The sequence below is a fragment of the Pteronotus mesoamericanus genome, unplaced genomic scaffold (assembly GCF_021234165.1).
Source record: "Pteronotus mesoamericanus isolate MK-2021 breed Mesoamerican mustached bat unplaced genomic scaffold, CSHL_Meso_final contig_164, whole genome shotgun sequence".
Lineage (NCBI taxonomy): Eukaryota > Metazoa > Chordata > Mammalia > Chiroptera > Mormoopidae > Pteronotus > Pteronotus mesoamericanus.
Genome location: NW_026555065.1, coordinates 16,149,475 through 16,170,375, shown reverse-complemented (window position 1 = coordinate 16,170,375; position 20,901 = coordinate 16,149,475). Strand labels below are relative to the sequence as shown.

Genomic DNA, 20,901 nt, shown 5'->3' with positions numbered 1-20,901 from the left:
AGGAGGTCTTGAGTTTACACATGGGAATGTTACTTTGGAGCTTCTCACAGAGGCCTGGGAGCAGGTAAACCCCAGATCAGTTAGTTACTTTTAAGCAAAATTAAGTATTCTTCAGATATTTGTAATGTTTTATTCCTGGAGTGTCAGTGAGGGACAGCGCGGGGGAGGGGGAGTAGGCGAGGGTGCTGTCTGAAAAGATGACAGTTCTTACCAAGAACAGTGACTTATGGACAGAAAAGGTGACCATAAAATTCATTATCCAAACAGAGACACCTGAGAGTAAAAAGAGTGTAATAAGCACATCAAGACAAAAGCCGTTTGAGACAGGCCATGGCAAACCAGACATATGGTCTCCCTGCTTATAGGTACTTAGTAATTATAAAAGGGAATAGATTCAGTGACCCATGGACCTAGGTAGGCTTCATGCAAGTCCAAAAGGCTTTTCAGGTAACTCTTCAACACTCTCCCATTAGATTGAAAATGCCTTTGAGGCCAAATATACTTCCCTTATTATCCACAGTACCTGGCATTGCTCTCTATACATTGTTTTTCCTCAGTAACATTGCTCAAGAGGCCCACTTTTTACCAGTGACTAGTATCTGTCCACCTCTCTGGTTAGGATTCCTGAAAGAGCTTCGCCACTTGAGTTTTGACCAAGAAGCTACTTAAAAATTAAGTGCATATGTGCTGCTCCCCTGGTCCCTTGGCTCCTCCCACATGGAAACCAATCCATGGTTTGTTTTGCTTTGGTTTCTAACTGCCTCATCAAATGCCTTCCCCTTTATGGGAGAACTGCCAACCTCTCTCTTTGAACAGTTCTCTTCAAAGAGGGACTCATTCCTAAATCACAGCACCATGGTTTCTCAAAGTAGGAAATAATACTCTTTAGAGCATTTGTTCCTTTAAGCAAAAAGCTGTTGAGTCAACGAAACTTAACCTTGTTGTTTGAGGAGTCCTAATTATCTTGTACTTTTACCCCATTCCATTCGGTTTTCTGTTAAATATCATAGAGTTACAAAACTTGCAAGTTAAAATTATGCTTATTTACCTGCTTCTCCCTGCCAGGCTGTGATCTCCTTGAGGACATCGATTGCCTTATTAGAATAAAAGATCGTTAAAATGATCATAGATTTAGACATATGTGCAGAGGCCTCATAAATGATACAGTTGAATGGAATGCAACTGAGTCTTAACCCCACCTCTCTCGCTGACACAAGCTCTGCTTTAGCTCTCACACTCAAAAGAGCTTTTCCTTTGTGACTTTTGTTTACAGCAAAGTATACTCCTCCCAGGCCTCCTGAGGCAAGTGGGAGCCAGTGTCCTCCCACTCTTCCCCTTCCCACCCCAGAGAGACAGTTTCATCGCCTGAGTCTTGTGACCTCTAGGTTCTCTGTTCAATGAGATGACCAAGATGCTTCTCTCCAGTCCCTCAGGCCCTAACATTATTATCGCTCTTCATGACTCTCTGGAAAATGATTCTGTCTTTCTCTTTGGACTGTGTCCCCGGTTTTCTTCTTCCTTCTCAAAAGAAAATCATTGCTTCAGATTGTTTTAGTCTCTGACAGATCTTTGCCATGTGGCTCTTCCTTTCTGGCTATTCAGTGAGATTCAGCAGTTCCATCAACAAAACAATGTATACACTGTTCCAACTTCAGATTGGGTATGGATTAAATGTTGGCATCACTTACCCGTTGGCCTATACTGTGTGTATTGGGGGACAAAGGAGTTATGTGTGTGGCTAACAGAAAAGGTGTGCAGTAAGATGAATTCATAACCAACCTAAATATGTAGAAACATAAAGGCAATTATTAATATGTAAGTACTGTCTCCAGAGATGCTTCCATTTTGTCTCCTCCTCCTCCTCCTCCTCCTCCAACAGAAACCAAACGATCGGGATCACAAAGTGAGAATGGCGATAGGAAATGGCTTGCGAGGAGACGTGTGGAAAGAATTCATCAAGAGATTTGGGGACATTCACATTTACGAGTTCTATGCTGCCACTGAAGGCAATGTCAGTTTTATGAATTATACAAGAAAAATTGGTGCTGTTGGAAGAGTAAACTACCTACAAAGAGTAAGTACATTGAAAAATGAGAACTTATATTGCCAGTTTTCAGAATACAGAGATTTCTTAAAAGCTTTGTCTCATGATGTTATTATCAGAATTTCATAAAGCATCAGAGCTGTGGGTCCATCCATATCACCAAGAGAGGTTTTGCTTAGTCTCTGTAACAAGGACCTCAGTAAAACAGGTTGCTCTAATTAAAAAATCCTAATTTCTGTGAATAGTAACCAGTTGTGCCTTTACCATCTGCAATTCAGGTAAAGTATCCATGATGTCATTTATACTTGTATATAATAAAACACCTGAAGGTTACCAGTTTCATAAATTTATCCTATTCTGTGAAATGCGGTATTTACTTTTCTTTTTTCAAATGACAAGAGAAAGTTTATTTAGAAAGTTACAGAGGCAGTAGAAGTGAAACAGCTGGGCTGTGTAGGCTCAGGAAACAAGCGACAGAGGCAGAAGGGCCCTCGGAGCTCACGAGAAAGGCAAAGGTAGCGGGTCTGAAGGCAAGAAGCGCGGGAGTGGAAAGGCACTGGTGTGCTCCAAGAGGAAGGGCCCACACTGAGTCCTTTGTCTCGAGGGCTTTAAAGGCTGGAAGTTTAGGGGAGGGTTTCAATACAGTATACATCAGCTTTTACGCTGATGTGTTAAAATGAGATTTATTCCTCTGACTTCCATCCTTGGGTGTGGTTGGCACTAATTGTATTTCTGTTATCTGTCTCCCTGAGGAGGGTGATTTAGGCTATTTACCCTCTAATTGGGAGAAGTGTAAACTATTTACTCTTAAGTGTCCTTGGTTAGGGAAGCTAGGGTTTTGCTATTTACTAGATTGCTGCAAACTGCTTGGCCATTTAACTGTCTGTCTCCCTGTTCCACCTGTCCAAGTTTACTAGCTTGTCTCATTCTCTGCTCAGAGACTTCCATTCCTGAAATCTTTTAGCGATAATGAGGGAGGACAGCTGATCTTCAATAACTGCTTCTCCCTGACAAGGGACATGGTTCCTGCCTATTTAGGGTATGGAAGGCTCTCCCTGCCTGAGCTAAGGGAGACAAGGGAATGGGATCCAAAACTGGGAGAGGCTGTTAGCTGATTCTTCTTAACTAGGGATGGGGAGGAATCCCTGAAGCAGCAGCATCTTGATAAGGAATTGTAGATTGCTCCATATTTTATTGACTTAATTGTGTAGCCCTGAAAATAAGTCAGTTTGTTACCAAACAAACAGACCCGTGAGGGGTAGGGGGGTGCCCAGATGCTATTACCGAAACAACGACCCTCCCCCTTCCCTGAGGTCCCTCAGTTGTAGGTCCTTTGCCCACCGCCCTTAGAATTATGGCTCTGAATGGCAGAGTTCGGTGAAAAGAAAAGGAACTATTTATTCAAAAGTTATACAGGTTTGATCAACAGCTAAATGTCGCCCTTAAATCTCACAATCCCTTTAAAATAACCGCTAGTGCACACACACAGTCCTGCCTTCGCACCTTTGCCCAGTTAGGCCAGTCAGGCCTGTCAGGGGTACCGTCCTTCAGAAAAAACAGAACAGAAGTCCGGGGCTCGGCTAGACAGGCCTCCCTTGCAGTTCTCAGCACTATCCACTGCGTTTCCACGATCTCCAGTTCTTAATCCATAACCATGTGGCACCTTCTCATGGCCCACTAGCAAGAGTCCTTTCTTCCCACGTGGTCTTCACATTGTTCCCCAGAGTCTTTGTCCTTTGTCTCTCCCACAGGCCCCTGTCTCTCCTCCTTCCTCTCCCAGTTACATTCTGCATTAAGTCTTTCAAACCTTCCTGATCAGCCTTGGTGATGTGCAAAATAACCCTCTGCATAGGAGGAATGAAGCTATCCTGTTATTGACGTGCAAAATGACTTTGAATGGCCCTGCTGGAGGCTCCTATCCCCCAAGGCGGCCAGCCCTTGGGTGGAGAGAATATATTTTTCTTGGACACCCCAATCTCTGTACCCCATCACAATACCCCCTGGGGGGGTCCTGGCTGTGCCCCATTACAAATCCCCCCTTTCAGACACCCCACTTTATAATCTTATAAAGGACAATGAGCAAAGGTCTCATTGTTACGGAAAGCCAGACTCAAGACACGATTCAGGGAATGGAGTAAGCCTTTATTCACACGCGCGGGCTCAGAGGAGGCAGTCTCCAAATTCTGAGCCGCGAATCGGGGTTAGATAGGGGTTTATAAGCCCTAGCATTCCGACGGGAAACGGATGGGCTTCCCAGGTGGGGGAAGGGATTAGCATTCCGGTGGGAGATTGATGTGCTACCCAGGCGGGGGAAGGGATGTGAAACGGGCTACAGAAGCAGATAAGCAATGATTAACAGTTAACCTGGGAGGGGGTCTCTGGCTAGGCTGCTCCTCTTAAGTCATCTTGCCCTTATCATCATTATCTTCTTGTAGCTGCTTCCTTCCTCCTGGACATGGCTGCTGTCCTACCCACTCCTGGGTCTCGGGGTCTCTGAAAGAGGAAGGGGTGGCATGGAGGGTGGCCTTCCTGTGAGGGGAAGGACCTTGCAGAGTCCAGGTCAGTTGGCTGTTACCGGGAAGTGGCAGGCTTGATGTCCAAAGGCTGACATTGGACAGTTGGCATCCTTGTCGTATTCTGGAGGTGACAGATTTGGCAAGATGGTTAAAAGGCACAATTAAACCATAACAACTAAATGACAAAGGTAGGGACCAATTCTTCAGTGTCCCACATTAGGGAAAAGAACAGTTTATCTGGAAGAAAGGGTGCCAGGCATGCTACACCTGCCCCAAACCCTTTTTCCCACTATACTTAACTCGGACTGAGGGAACTACTTTAGGATTTACCCCCTTTCAGATTTCTGGGCCCTCTCTGTCCAAACCATTAGGGCAGAAAAGGGAAATCAGTTTTAAAGTGAAGCCCACAGACCGCCCCAACCCTTCACCAACTCAACCACTTAGTTCAGCCGAACCGTTGGGCCTCAGGGAGCGATGAGGAAAATGGGCTCCTTGCAACACATCTACATTGCAAACAGTCCCTCAGGTAATGAGGTCATAGGCATACACCCTATGAAAACACGAGGAAGGACACACATGCTAATTCACACAGAAACCCACAAGCCAGACTCTGTGAGACTTTTTGGGGGAAACATCCAGTTGCAAGGCCTTTGCTGAAATGACATTTAACAGTGGCAATTTGACAGGTCCTTTGTGCCTATAAATTAAACATCTTTGATGATATTACAAACCCAGTTTCAACTTCCAAGTGAAAACGTATTTTCAAGACAGTTAGCTACGCCATTCCAATGTCCAATACTGAGCATTGTGATTTTCCTTGAACCATGATTTTTCTCCTTAAGATCACCTTCATTTTCATTAAAGGGACTACATTGAGTCCAGTTTTTAAATTTTGCCTGTTCATTTGCATTAACACACCAAGAGCAGCCATGGATCATCCAGGATCTTTAAGTCCGCTTTGCTGGAACTCACACAGGAAGCTTTAGGTTGACCTTTCAGTCTGCCCTTCAGGGCACAGAAGCTGAGCCACACACCTGCCATCTGGTTTCGCCTGTACCAGTTGTTTCACTCAAGTCCTCGAGGCCTCCATTGTGCCTGCAGGTTCCTTTTAGTCATCTTTCAGGAAAGCAACCTTCATTCCTTCCTGGAAAGACTGCCACAAACCACACAACCGACCAAGGTACCAGGCCTTTTCTTTTCTCGTAGGCTTGTCAAGTCAATTCCAGTTCCCTAGGGCTTTCTGGTGACATCCAGAACCCAGACATGCCTCCTTCAGGCGTGACATTCCAGTCAAAACTTGGCTTAATAAAACCACCATTAATGACTGGTCTTATTGGTTGTATGCAAAGGAGCCTTACATCATCACTCTCTCCTTCAGAATGCCCAATTCTGGAGGGATCAGGTAGGGAGGAAAATACAAAGTGTGAAGGAAAACCCTCGTTCTTTGGATATTCACTAAGATTTTGTTTCCATGCCTTATATTTTTCCCTTGCTTAATATCCTAGATAGTGTGAAGTTTTAACTTTCCCTGAGAAACCTCCATTTCCTTTTCAGAGCAGGTACAGAGCAAAATTCAAAACACAGAGTTCCAGAAGAACAACATACAGGTAGAGGCATTCTCTTACACCAGTGCATCACTGGTCTTCAGGCACATGCCCTTTCAGGCCCGGTCTCTTGGCAGAGACAGGCTCCTTTGCCTCAGGCTGAAATACTCATCAGCCCTGAATGACCCTTCCTGGGTCCTGGGTGGCAAAGGCATTCTCCCCATCTGGTTACAGGTGACCTTTCCTAGGTCTTCAGATACAGAAGATTTCCGATCAGAAGCAAAATTCAGGCCATATTCCCATAAAACTCAGAAAATTAGTTGAGATGTCCTTTCCTTCAGGTTTAAAACTTTCACCACCTTCATACCTATCTTTACCCATTCAGATTTGACCATAATTCACTTTTAACTCCTGTTCCTTTCCACAATGGGAAGAAGGACTATACTTAAACTCAGTACCTGGCAGCTAAAAGTCCCTAGTTTTACAAACACTTGCATAAAGTAAAAGAAACATTGTCACCCATTATTGGGGTTCACTGTCTTTCTCTGGAAATTTCAAACCCTCCTCCGAGGTGCAGGTCCAGCTAATGAGTCTCCTAGTCCTGCCTCCTCTTTTGGTCTCCCAGGGCTGTTTCTAAAAACATTGTGGCCTGTTTTGCCCTCCCAGTTTCTCAGGCATTGTATACTTTAAATGCTATGTCCACCAGCTGGGAGGGATTCATTCGCAGTACCCCATCTGCACGCTGGAGTTTGCTTCTGATACCTGGGGCACTCTGCCCAATAAAAGCCATGTTTATCATTCTCACATTTTCTGGTGCCTCTGGGTCAGCATCAGTGTATTTCCTCTAAGCCTGATAGATCCTCTCTAAAAATTCAGAAGGATCTTCATCCGGCTTCTGCTGAAGTCTGTATCAAATTCAGGCTCCTCTGCTTGAGTACTCCTTTTCTAAGCCCTTCCAATATGCACCTTCTGTAATGTTTCAAAGAGGCTAGGCCCCCGCTGTTATTCGGGTCCCAGTTAGGCTCCACCCGAGGAATTGCCCTGGCGGGTCAAGGGTACCCTGGCAATCCTCCTTGTGGAGGCGCTGGGCCTCTTGTTCAGCCCTACTTAGAACCAGCTGTCTCTCATCTGCAGTTAGCAAAATGCCTAGAAGAGCCTGTACATCTGCCCAGTTTGGGTGGTGAGTGGCAAATATGGAGGTGACGAGATCTGCCATTTTCTGAGGATCATCCCTGTAGGAGGGGTTGGAACTTCTCCAATTCAGTGAGTTCGAAATGGAGAAGCGAGTACGGGCCCAATAGTAGCCAGCGGGCTGGCCTTCTTCATTTACTCCGCCTATAGGACACTGCCTCAAGGTGCATTGGCTTGCTACAACTTTGGTGGCCCCCTGGTTATAGGCAGTGCCCAGGTGAGTTTGGGGCGGGGGTGGGGGTGGTTGTTGAGACACATTCCTCTGCAGGTAGAGGTGGAGCAGTTGGCTTTGCAGTATCCACTTCAGGGGTAGCTCCTAGAGGAGGTGATGCTGAGGAGGCCCCTCCCCCCTGCCTGCACAAGGAGAAGTACCGTAGAGACCCCTCCTACCTGCACAGGCGGTGGATCTGTGGCGGCCCCTGCTACCTGAGGAGGGAGTGGTGCTGTAGAGGCCCCTCCCTTCTGCAAAGTGAATGGTGCCACAGCAGTCTCCCCCACCTGAGGGGATGGTGGGCCCTTAGAGACTCCCTCCTCCTATGGTAGTGGTGGGGCCATAGAAACTCTTCCCACCTGGGAGGCTCTATCCCCTGGGTTGAGAGCATTAATGAGGTTCATCTCCTCATCCCTCTCTTCCTGTGTTCTATCAGGAAGGGATTTTGAAACCACCTTTTTTTTTTTTTTTTTTTTTGCACCATCACACGATTCTCTGTCGCTGGTAAAATGTTATTATGCAGTGATATAAACACATTAAGATAGTGGAGTTCCTCCCAGTTTTCCCACTGTCTGCAATACAGTTTCAGTTGCTTAGAGATGCAGTATCTCAGGGAACCATTCACAGGCCACCTTTTCTCACCACTCATAAGGTACGTAGGCCAAACTGTGTTACAATAATAAATCAATGTCTGCTTAGACAGGGATCCTTAGTCATGGAATTACAGCTGTAAGTCTCCCAGTCCTCTAGAATTCTACCCAGTGGGTTCCCCTCAGGGGCCAGCTCAGAACTGCCCCTACTGTGCCAACAGAACATGCAAAGACCCATAACGAGGAGAATACAGACCACGTAAAAACCATGTATAACCCAAGTTATTGCCCACAACTCCATTTCCATTATTCCAAAACAGTGCTCAGAAACGAATTTTCAACCAATTCTACCTCTCTGATCCCCTCCCCATTCTTTGTCCTTTTCACCTTTCTGGGCGTGATTAGGCTACTGATGCCCGTATGAGGGGAGCAGGGTCATTCTCGGAGACTGGGAAATCCCGCAATCTCACGTTCCTGCACCTGAGGGGGTCGGTCTGCCGCGGACAATTCTCAACCTCACGTTGAGCGCCAAAAACTGTTACCAAACAAACAGACCCGTGAGGGGTAGGGGGGTGCCCAGATGCTATTACCAAAACAACGACCCTCCCCCTTCCCTGGGGTCCCTCAGTTGTAGGTCCTTTGCCCACCGCCCTTATAATTATGGCTCTGAATGGCAGAGTTCGGTGAAAAGAAAAGGAACTATGTATTCAAAAGTTATACAGGTTTGATTAACGGCTAAATGTCGCCCTTAAATCTCACAATCCCTCTAAAACAACCGCTAGCACACACACAGTCCTGCCTTCGCACCTTTGCCCAGTTAGGCCAGTCAGGCCTGTCAGGGGTACCGTCCTTCAGAAAAAACAGAACAGAAGTCCGGGGCTCGGCTAGACAGGCCTCCCTTACAGTTCTCAGCACCATCCACTGCGTCTCCACGATCTCCAGTTCTTAATCCATAACCATGTGGCACCTTCTCATGGCCCACTTAGCAAGAGTCCTTTCTCCCCTCTTTCTTCCCACGTGGTCTTCACATCGTTCCCCAGAGTCTTTGTCCTTTGTCTCTCCCACAGGCCCCTGTCTCTCCTCCTTCCTCACCCAGTTACACCCTGCATTCTTTCAAACCTTCCTGATTAGCCTTGGTGATATGCAAAATAACCCTCTGCATAGGAGGAATGAAGCTATCCTGTTATTGACAAGCAAAATGACTCTGAATGGCCCCGCTTGAGGCTCCCATCCCCCATTGTGGCCAGCCCTTGGGTGGGGAGAATATATTTTTCTTGGACACCCCAATCTCTGTACCCCCATCACAAATACCCCCTGGGGGGTCCTGACTGCGCCCCATTACAAGTTCAGTCAAATTGTTGAGTCTCATTTCAGGAAGTGTTGATGCCAATGGGCTCCCAGAGTGAAACCTATATTATATCAATAAGCAACTAGGTATTTTATAAGAGATATGCCTATGAAAGCAGAAGGAAAAAGACAAAGGTTAATGACCAGAGCAAATTACAAACCAGTTTCTGAATATGTAAACCTATCAATTGAAAAGATCAATAGCTTGCAGATCACCTAGGGCACAAAGGTTTAATTGCATATCCACCTTCTGTAGTCACATAGTCTTGCATTCCAGTTCTTGGAATCATGCTTTCCACATGCATTCATCACTTAAGCCTATCAACTATAACTACAGCAAAAATCTATAACTCTTGAGTTCCCCATCATATTGTATATGTGTTCACCACCCCAAATTATGTCTCTATCACTATTTATCCCCCCTTTACCATCTCCTGCCTCCTCTCACCCCCATTTCCCTCTGATAATGACCATACTGTTGTCCATCTATGAGGTTTTTAGGTTTGTTTGGGGTTTTTTTCTTTTGCTTAATCCCTTCAGCTTTTTTTTACCCAGCCCCTGGATCGCCTCCGCTCTGACAGCTATGAGTTTGTTTCTATTTTGTTTGTTAGGGCATTTTGTTCATTAGATTCCATATGTAAGGGAAATATATGGTACTGGTCTTTCTCAGACTGGCTTATTCACTTAGCATAATGTTCTCCAGGTCCATCCATGCTGTCACAAAATTAAGATTTCCTTCTTTTTTATGGCTGAGTAGTATTCCATTTTGTAAACATATCACATCTTTTTTATCCACTTACCTACTGATGGTCACTTGGGCTGCTTCCAAATCTGGGCTATTGTAAATAACACTGCAATTAGCATAAGAATGTATATATTCTTTTGAATTAGTGTTTCAAGTTTCTTCAGATATATTCCCAGTAGTGGAATTACTAGGTCATAAGGCAGTTCCATTTGTAATTTTTTGAGGTAGCTCCATATCATACTGTTACACACAGTGGCTCACAAATCTGTATTATAACCAAAAAATGCACACGGGTTCCCTTTTTTCCACATCTTCACCAAAACTTGTTGTTTATTGATTTATTGATGATAGCCATTCTGACAGGTATGAGGTGATATCTCATTATAGTTTTAATTTGCATTTCTCTGATGATTAATGATGTTGAGCATCTTTTCATATGTCTATTGGCCATCTGTATGTCCTCTTTAGAGAAGTGTCTATTCAGGTCCTGCCCTTTTTTTAATTGAACTGTTTGGGGGGGTTGGTGTTGTATAAATTCTTTGTAAATTTTGGATATTAACCCCTTAGCAGCTATCATTGACAAACATGTTATCCTATTCAGTGGGTTGTGTTTTCGTTTTCTTGATGGTTTCCTTTGCTGTGCAAAACATTTTTAGTTTGATGCAGTCTTCTTTGTTTTCCTTGTATAAGACACTTTATCAGGAAAAAATATTGATACAAGAAATGTTTGAGACTGCCTATGTTTTCTTCTAGGATTTTTATGGTTTCAAGTCTAACATTTAAGTCTTTAATCCATGTTAAGTGTGTGAATGTGGCCTAGTTTCATTTTTTTGTACGTATCTGTCCAGTTTTCCCAACACCATTTATGGAATAGACTATCTTCACTCCACTGTATGTTCTTGCCTCCTTTGTCCCATACTAATCAACCATAAAGATGTGGTTTTATTTCTAGGCTCTCTATTCTGTTCCATGGTCTGTATGCCTGTTTTATGCCAGTTTTTGATTGCAGTTTTGATTACTTGTAATATATTTTAATATGAGATAGCATGATTCTTCCAACATTGTTTTTCTTCCTCAAGATTCCTGGGGCTATTCAGGGTATTTTGTGGTTCCATATAAATTTTTGAAGTATTCTCCTAGTTCTTTAAAATACACCATTGATAATCTTCATAGGAATTGTGTTAAGTCTAGATTGCTTTGGTTAGTGTGGACATTTTAATGATGTTAATTCTTCCTATCCATGAAAATGGTATATGCTTTCACTTATTTGTATCTTTTTAATTTCTTTCTTCAGTGTCTTATAATTTCTGAGCACAGGTCTTTTTTAAACCTTGGTTAAGTTTATTCCTAGGTGTTTTTTTTATGCAATTATAAATGGGATTGTTTTCTTGGTTTCCATTCAATAGTAAATTATTGGTGTATAGAAATGCAACTGATTGATGGGTATTCATTTTATATTCTGCTGCTTTCCTGAATTTATTTATCAGTTCTAGTAGTTTCTGGGTGGAATCTTTAGGGCTCTCTTTTTATAGCACCATGTCATCTGCAATTAATGACAGTTGTACTTCTTCCTTTCCAATTTGGATGCCTTTTATTTCTTCTTTTGTTTGATTGCTGTGGTCAGGGCTTCCAATATTATGTTTAATGAAAGTAGGGAAAGTGAAAATCCCTATCTTGATCCTGATCTTAAGGGAATGCTTTAATTTTTGCCCTTGAGTATGATGTTGGCTGTGGGTTTGACACATATGGCTTTTATTATAGCAAGGTGTTTTCATTCTATTCCCACTTCACTGAGAGTTCTTATCATAAATGAGTGCTGGATTTTATCAAATGATTTTTCTGCATCTATTGATATGATCATTGGATTTTTACCCTTCATTTGGTTTATTTTGTGAATCACTCTTATTGATTTGTGGATATTGTACCAATATTCTTGCATCCCCAGATTAAATCCCACCTGACCGTGGCGTATGATCTTTTTAAGGTATTGCTGGATCCAGGTTGCTAATATTTTGTTAAGGATTTTAGCACCTATGTTCATCAGGGATATTGGCCTATAATTTTCTTCCTTTGTAGTGTCTTTATCTGATTTCGGAATTAAAATAATTTTGGCTTCCTACAATAAGCTGGGAGTCTTTCCTCCTTTGAATTTTTAGAATAGTTTCAGAAGGATAGGCGTTAGTTCTTATTTGAATGTCTGGTAATATGCCCTTGTAAAGCCATCCAGCCTGGGACTTTTGTTTGTTGGGAGTTCGTTTTTTTTTTAATTACTGCTTCAATTTCTCTAGTTGTAATCTGTCTATTCAGATTCTCTAATTTTTCCTGATTTCATGTTGGAAGATTATAAATTTCTAGAAATTTACCTATTTTGACCATATTATTCAATTTGTTGGCATATAGTTGTTTGTAATATTTTCTTACACTCCCTTCTATTTCTGTGGTAGCAGTTGTTACTACTCCTCTTTCTTTTCTCATTTTACTTATTTGGTTCCTCTCTCTTTTTTTTCTTGATGAGTCTGGTTAAAGATTTGTCAATCTTGATTATCTTTTCAAAAAACCAGCTCTTGGTTTCTTTGACATTATATTGCTTTTTTAGACTTCTTTTTATTTCTTTGATATTTATTATTTCCTTTTTTCTACTCACTTTGGGCTTTATTTGTTGCTCCTTTTTAAGATTCTTTAAGTGTAAAGTTAGATTGTTTAACTGCAATTTTCTTGTTTGTTGAGGTAAGCTTGTATGCTATGAATTTTCCTCTTAGGACTGCTTTTGCTGTGTCCCATAGATTTCAAGTTGTTTTGTACTCATGTTCATTTATTTCAAGGTATCTTTTAATTTCCTCCTTGATCTCATTGTTAAACCCATTAATTGTTTAGTAACATGTTATTTAGCCACCCTCTTTGTGTGTTCTTCTCTTTTTTTCTTATGATTGACTTCTAGTTTTCACACCATTACTGTCAGAGAAAATGCTTGATATGATTTCAATATTGAGGCTTGTTTTGTGTCACATGTGGTCTATACTAGAAAAATATTACATGTGCACTTGAAAAGCATTAAATTCTGCTACTTTGAGGTGAAATACTCTGAAGATACCAATTAAACCCATCTTATCTAGTGTGTAAATTAAGGCCACTGTTTCCTTGTTGTTTTTCTGTCTGGAAGATCTCTCCATTGATGTCAACAGGGTGTTAAAATCCCCCACTGTGGCTGTATTACTGTCATTCTCTTCCATTATGTCCAACTAGATTTGCTTTGTATATTTAGGTGCTCCTATGTTGGGTGCATAAATGCTTCTAAGGGTTATATCCTCTTGTTGGATAGTTCCCTATAACATTATGTAGTGTTCTTTGTCTTTTGTTATAGCCTTTGTTTTAAAGCCTTTTTTTTTTTGTCAGATATAAGTATTTCTACTCCAGCTTTTTTTCCTTTCTATTTGCATGAAATATCTTTTTTCATCCCTTTCCTTTTAGTCTTTGTGCATCTTTCCTTCTGAGGTGGGTCTCTTGTAAATAGCATATATATAGGTCTTATTTTCTTATCCTATCAGCCACCCTATGCCTTTTGATTTGAACATTAAGCCATTTATATTTAAAGTGATTATTTATTGATATGTATTTATTGCCATTTTATTCTTTATAACTATGTTCCTCTTTTCTTCTTTTTCTCCCCTACCCCCTCTTCATTCTTATTTTCTTCTTCTTCCTCCTCCTCCTCCTCCTCCTTCTTCTCCACTACTGCTACTACTTCTCCTTCTTCTTCTTCTTATTCTTATTCAAAACTGTTTAACCTTTTTTATAATGCTTGTTTGGTGGTAACAAGCTCCATTAGTTTTTTCTTGCCTGGAAAACTCTTTGTTTCTCCTTCAAATTTAAATGATAGCTTTGCTGGGTAAAATAGTTTTAGTTGTGCATCCTTGCTTTTCATCACTTTGTATATTTCATGCCAATCCCATCTGGCCTGAAAGGTTTCTTTTGAGAAATCAGTTGATAGTCTAATGGATGCCCCTTTGTAACTATCTTTCTCTTGCTGCATTAAAATTCTCTTTTTGTTTTTAACCTTTGTCGTTTTAATTTTGATATGTCTTGGTGTGTGCCTCTTTGGACTCATCTTCTTTGTAACTCTCTGAGCTTCCTAGACTTGTGTGTCTTTTTCCTTTACCAGGTTAGAAAGGTTTTCATCCATTGTTTCTTCAAATAGGTTCTTAGCCCCATGTTCTTTTCTTTCTTTTTCTGGTACCCCTTTGATGCAGATGTTGTTATGCTTCATATGGTCACAAAAGTCCCTTAAGCTATCTTAATTTTTTATTCTTTAAAAAAAATTTTTAATTACATTTTATTGTTTATGCTATTACAGTTGTCCCAAGTTTTCCCTCTTTCCTCCAGCCACCCCACACTCCCTCAGGCATTCCCCGCACCATTGTCCATATCCATGGGTCATGCATATATATTCTTTGGCTACACTATTCCCTGTGTTGTACTTTACATCCCCATGACTATTCTGTAACTACCAATTTGTACTTCTTAATCCCTTCATTTTTCTGCCCATCCCCTAACCCCCCTAGCATCTGACAGCCATTAAAACATTCTCTGTATCTACAGGGGTTTGTTTTATCTTCACCCAAGGGTATGTTTGTTTGTTTGTTTTATTTGAGAGAGAGAGAGAGAGAGAGAGAGAGACATGAGGTAAATATCAATTGGTTTCCACCCCAACTGGGATGGAACCTACAACTTAGGTATGTGCCCTGAAAAGGGATCAAACCCACAACCTTTCGGTTCATGAAACTGTACTCCAATCAACTGAGCCACCTAGCCAGGGAGGTTCTTTTTTATTCTTTTTTTTTTTGTTTTTTGTTTTTTGCTGTTTTTTTAATCCTCACCTGAAGATATGTTTTTATTGATTTTAGAGAGAGAGGAAGGGAGAGTTAGGGAGTGAGTGAGAGAAACATCAATGTGAGAAACTTCAATCACTTGCCTCCCATTGTTTGCATCCCAACAGAGGATTGAACTTGAAACCTAGGTGTGTACCCTGACCAGGAATTGAACCTACAACCTTTTGGTGTACAGAACAACGCTCCAACAGAGTCACCCAGCCAAAGCAATTCTTTTTTATTTTTTGCTCTTCTGATTATGTGTTTTCTTCTACCTTGTCTTCCAAATCACTGATTCAAGCTTTTGCTTCATTTAAACTACTGTTTTTTCCTTGTAGTGTATTGCTCATCTCAGACATTGTGGTCTTTATTTCTGACTGGTTCTTTGTTATAGTTTCTATGTCCTTTTTTATGTTTGCTGTCTCTTTGGTTAAGTTCACATTGATTTTATCCATTCTTCCCCTAAGTTCCTTGGTCATTCTTATAACCATTGTTTTGAACTCTATATCTGATAAATTGCTTGCCTCCATTCCATTGAGCTGGACATTTCTCATGTTCTTTCATTTGGAATATGTTTATTTGTTTCACCATTTTTGGTTTCCTCTTTGTGTTTGTTTCTATGTGTTAGGTAAACCTGCTGTGGCTCCAAGTCTTGGTAGGATGGTTTTATATAGTAGATATTCTGTGGGACCCCATGGCACAATCTCCTTGATCATCTGCGCTGGTGCTCCAGGAATGTCCCTTGTGTGGAATATGTGGGCCCTCCTGCTGTAATTGAGACTTAATTGCTATTGGCCCATTTGTGTGCGGCGTTAACCCTCGGGCTGGCTAATTGTAATAATCAACCCGACCACAGTATGTGTGCTTACCACTCAGAGTGGGATTTGCCTCAGCAGGGTCTGGTACCTGCTAATATCTCTCTGCACATATGCCACCTATGAAGCTAATCGGACCCTACTCTCACATTGTCCGAAGCTGGCTACTGGTAGTGCTGGTTCCGGGGCCTCTTGGGAAGGACCCTGGTACAGATCAATGTCACACGCTGCCTGTGACTGGCCCTGTGCAACCTGTTTGTAGCTACAAATTGACCCACAGCTATAGCTGTCTCTGCTGGGCCTGGCTGCGTGCTGTGGGGATTAAGCTATACACCAAGGCTTGCTTTTACCAGCACTGGACCATGGAACAGGTTAGCAAAAATTCCTAGGAACTCTGAGGTCACATCCTCCTGTCTCCACCTGCTGGCTGCCTATTAGGCTCAGTCATTGAAAGAGCCTCTGTCAGTACTAGAGTTACATGCAATAGGTTCTCAGTGAGTTACCAGGTAAGGGTGAGAGATGTTCTGAAGATCTATGTGGGTTCAGTCGTGGTGCCAATATTCAGTCTGAGGCCACTCAGTAAATGTCCCGGGGTATAGCAAATCTAGCTGACACCCGCTTGGTGATCATACACCTTTGTGGTAGCGTAGGGTGTCAGGGAGTCATCATAATGAGGCCAGCAGTTTATCAGGCCTAAACAGACCAACCAGTGAAGGGAAGGATTTTCAACAGCCAGGCTTGTAAGGGAAAAACTGCCCCTGTCCTAGAGCCATGCAACTCAGCCTTTCTTAGATTCTGCCAGGAGCCCAATCTCAGCAGGAAGGGGCCACTGGGAGTAGAGAGTGGGGGAGGTGCCAGTCAGGTTGGGGGAATTTGCGGGGTGTGGCCCCAGTTGCACAGCCACACAACTCAGACTGTCCCAGATTCTTCCTAGACCTCAGCAGGGTGGATCCACTAAGGGACAAGAGGGTGGAGCTACCAGGAGCTTTGAGAGTGGGCGTAGCAGATCTACAGTGAGGGAGAGGCACCACAGCTAAGATATCCCTCTGGAACCTCAGTCACTGCTGTGGAAGTGAGGCCAGCCTTTTTTTCATTTCTGCACTTCATACCAGTCTCCATGAGGCATCTTCTGTAAATCCTTGATTACAAGACTTCTCATCAGGTAGTCTTCAGTTTGTTATTCAGGTTGATTGCTCTATATTTTAGTTGTACTTCCAGTTTTGTCATGGGAGGAGATGGGTGTAGCTTCCAACTACTCCATTGCCACCTTAGTCCATCCATCCTTTTTTTTTTATCAAAGGCCCAAATTAGAACCAATTTATTTGCTGCATTAAATCTAGCTGCATTTTGACCTGATTATTTGCATAAACACAACAAGAATATTAATTAACCATATAGGCTTTCTTAAGTCTTCTTTGCTGGAATCTAATAGGTAATCTCCATGCTGAACTTTTAATTAGTCTCTCAGGGCAAAGAAGCCAAGCCACGTAGTTGTCATAATGCTTTGCCTGCAATACCTATAGGTTTGGATGAATTACTCAGGTTCTTGAAATCCCCAAAAATGCCACCTCCCAGGAAAGCAACCTGTGCTTCTTACCTGGAAAGATTGTTATAAATTATTTTAATAAGCAAGGCACCAGGCTGTTTCTTCAAAGAGCTTTTATCAGCTTCCAAAGTCAACCTTAATTCCTTAAAGCTTTATGGTGACAATCAGAGTCTAGGCATATCTTTCAATCATGACATTTGGTAGAGACGGCACAAGGTATTTTTTCATTTGCTCTGGACAGCTTTCAAGAAGACTAGGGAAGGTCCTAAGTACTCAGCAAGAAGGCTTGGTGAGACCCTCAGTGAAAGTTTTAAGGGCTAGGAATGAGCAGTGGAAAAGAAAATCTAAGCCCCAATTCAAGGGGTTACATATGTAACATCCCAAAGAGTTGTTTAAATGGGAAAGAGAAACTCGATGACAGAAGATGTGACATGACAAGAGTGAAGTTGTCATAATCGGTGTAATAAATGCTCCAGATAGAGGACTGGGAGTTATAATATGAGTCAACATAGTATCATTCAGGAGGCCGATTAATACACCTTAAACAAGTTCCAGGAAGTTGGGTCTCTAATAGAGAGAGAGAAATACAAAGAGAAATTGTGTTTGTCTTGTGTGAAATGTGGTATTTCTTTTTCATTATGTTATGGGTTACAACCACCCAGGAAACTTTTACATATACAGGTGCAGGGCCCCAACCCCTAAGCTTTGAATGCAGGTGTCTTAAGTTAGGGCCCAGACATCAAAGTTCTTCTTTTTTTGAAAGCCCTGTAGCCAGGGTAAAGAAACATTATCCTGTGAACACTTGTGTTCATGTAATAACTGCATTGAAAAGATATTTCTTATTCTTTAATTAAGATATAATTGACATATACCATTATATCTGTTTCAGGTGTACGGCATAATGAATCAATATTTATATATATTGCAAAATGATCACCATAGTAAGTCTAGTTAACATCCATCACCTCACATAGTTACAATTTTTTTCCCGTGATAAGAACTATTAAGGTCTCCTTTAGTAACTTTCAAATATGCAATTCACTATGATTAACTATTATCCTCATACTGTACATTCCATACCCAGAATTACTTATTTTATAAGTGTAAGTTTCTATCTTTTAACCATTTTCACCCATTTTTAACCACTCTTCACTCTCCATGTCTGGCTACTATCAGTCTGTTCTCTAAATCAATGAGTTCATTTTTTTTCAGATTCCACAGATAGGTGAGATCATGTGGTATTTGTCTTTCTCTGTCTGACTTATTTCACTTAGCATAGTGCCTTCAAGTTCTATCCATGTTGTCACAAATGGCTAGATTTCCTTTTTATGGGTGAATAATATTCTGTTGTATATTTATCCAGTCATCCATCATTGGACACCTAGGTTGTTTCCATGTTTTCACCATTGTAAATAATGCTGCAATGAACATGGGGGTGCAGACATCTTTTCAAATCAATGTTTTCATTTCCTTTGGATAAATACCCAGAAGTGGAATCGCTGGATCATATGGTAGTTCCATTTTTAATTTTTTGAGGCATCTCCATGCTGTTTTCTATAATGGCTGCACCAGTCTCCATTCCCACCAATTGTGTGCATATGTTTCCTTTTCTACACATCCTCTCCAGCACTTGTTATCTCTTGCCTTTTTGGTGGTAATCATTCAAACAGATATGAGGTGTTATCTCGCTGTGGTTTTGATATGCATTTCCCTTATAATTAGTGATGTTGAATATCTCTTTATGTACCTGTTGGCCATCTGCATATCTTCTTTGGAAAATGGCTATTCAGATCGTTTGCCTATTTTTTAATTGGATTGTTTGGAGTCTTTTTGCTATTGAGCTGTATGAGTTCTTTATGTATTTTGGATATTAACCTCTTATGAGATATATGATTGATACTTTTTATTTCCTGGGATCTCTGAACAGTCACTTTGCCTTTTTTGTGCTCAAGCAGTCAGTCTTCCAGATGACCATTTGTCTTCAAAATTTCAGGACTATTCAGCAAATGCTGAGCCTCCACTGGCTTGAACAGCCACTGATGTCTTTATGTTTCTGGTAACCCCTCCTGCCTGGCCACAAAACAGACACCCCTGAGCTCCCAAGCAACCTGTGTCTCCAGGGACTGCCTGGCAGAGTACAGAGGATAATGATCCATATGCATAAGAGAGCTGGCTCTAGAGATCAAATTTCATTGCTTCTCAGCCTTTTGGCTAAGATCAAGTGTGGAGATCAAATTCCAGCATATTCATATACTATTTAAATGACCTAGGGCAAATCACTTTATGTTTCCTAAATCTCAGTTTTATCATCTGTAAAACAGAGATTAAAAAGAAAAAAATACAGAGCCCCATGCCTAGCCCAAACTCCTTTTCCTTTTATGTTGATAAAAGGAAAGGGTTGCTGAAAGGATTCAATGAAATAATTTATTAAAAAGTTATTAGAGGATATAGCCATTGCCTGTCGCATAATAGCTTTGAATGATAGCCTTGAATTGTTAGCTGTAACAATTATTGTCATTCCATTCCTTATATTCTGGCCTGGTCTCTAGGCACCCCCTGATGCCTCGTCCAGGAACCTCCCTGACAATGACAGCCAAACCTGCACTACACAGGTCCCTCCACTGTCCTCCCCACCTGTACCATCCACTGTGGTAGCCACTAGCTCAGTGTGGCTATTTACGTTTAAATTGCATAAATAAAATTTTATTTTTGTTCTTTATTCACCATAGCCACATTTCAAGTGCTCAGTAACATATTTTACCATGTTGAGCGGTACAGATATAAAATATTTCCATCATCACAGAAAATTCTACTGGGCAGCACCACTAGAGACTGAGAATCGGTTTCCTACTCCCCAATGGAACCACTGTAGAGATGGTCTGTCTTCTCTAGTTTCAGTCCAACCTGTACTAGCCCAAACCTTGAAGACCTAGGCTAAATGCAGTTCAAAACAAGAGAGGGCACAAAGCTGAATTGAGGCACGGGATAAGCATCTGTGTTGTCATGATGAGTTGCAAGAAAATTTTTGTTTCAAACCAAACCTGAGGACCTTAAAAGTTGGTGCTGTATGTTACTAGCTCTTTGTTTCGCCTCCATTGATTGTCATGTGTTATTGTCAGCTTTTCTAGTTTAAACAAATCTTTATTTTAAAACTAAAAGGGGAGGTGGGGGAAGATGGCCCTGTAATTGATGTGGAAAGAAGCATTAGTTAACCATCTCGATTTTTTTTTTTAATTCTTGCAAATAATTATCTATGTTTGTTGACTATGAATGCTACTTGTTTTATAATGATTGTCTACTACTATCAAAGTACATAATTGGTTAATTTATCATTATAAAATTGAATTTAAATTTGAATCAGTAATCATGGCTAATAATTATATCTAAATACTGTCATATTTGTACCTATCTATTAATAGGGAGAATAATATACTTATTGCCCTTATTTAACTGTACAAATTAAAATTTTATGCCATTTAATTATAGT

At 41.4% G+C, this 20,901-nt stretch overlaps 1 protein-coding gene across 1 annotated transcript in view; it reads left to right on the top strand.

Moving 5' to 3' along the window:
- Positions 1-20,901, top strand: part of SLC27A2 (solute carrier family 27 member 2) — a 61,692-nt gene that overhangs the window by 32,490 nt on the left and 8,301 nt on the right. The window contains exon 5 of the mRNA XM_054565442.1: positions 1,880-2,074. Coding sequence (XP_054421417.1) covers positions 1,880-2,074 — 195 coding nt within the window. The remainder of the gene's footprint in view (positions 1-1,879; positions 2,075-20,901) is intronic.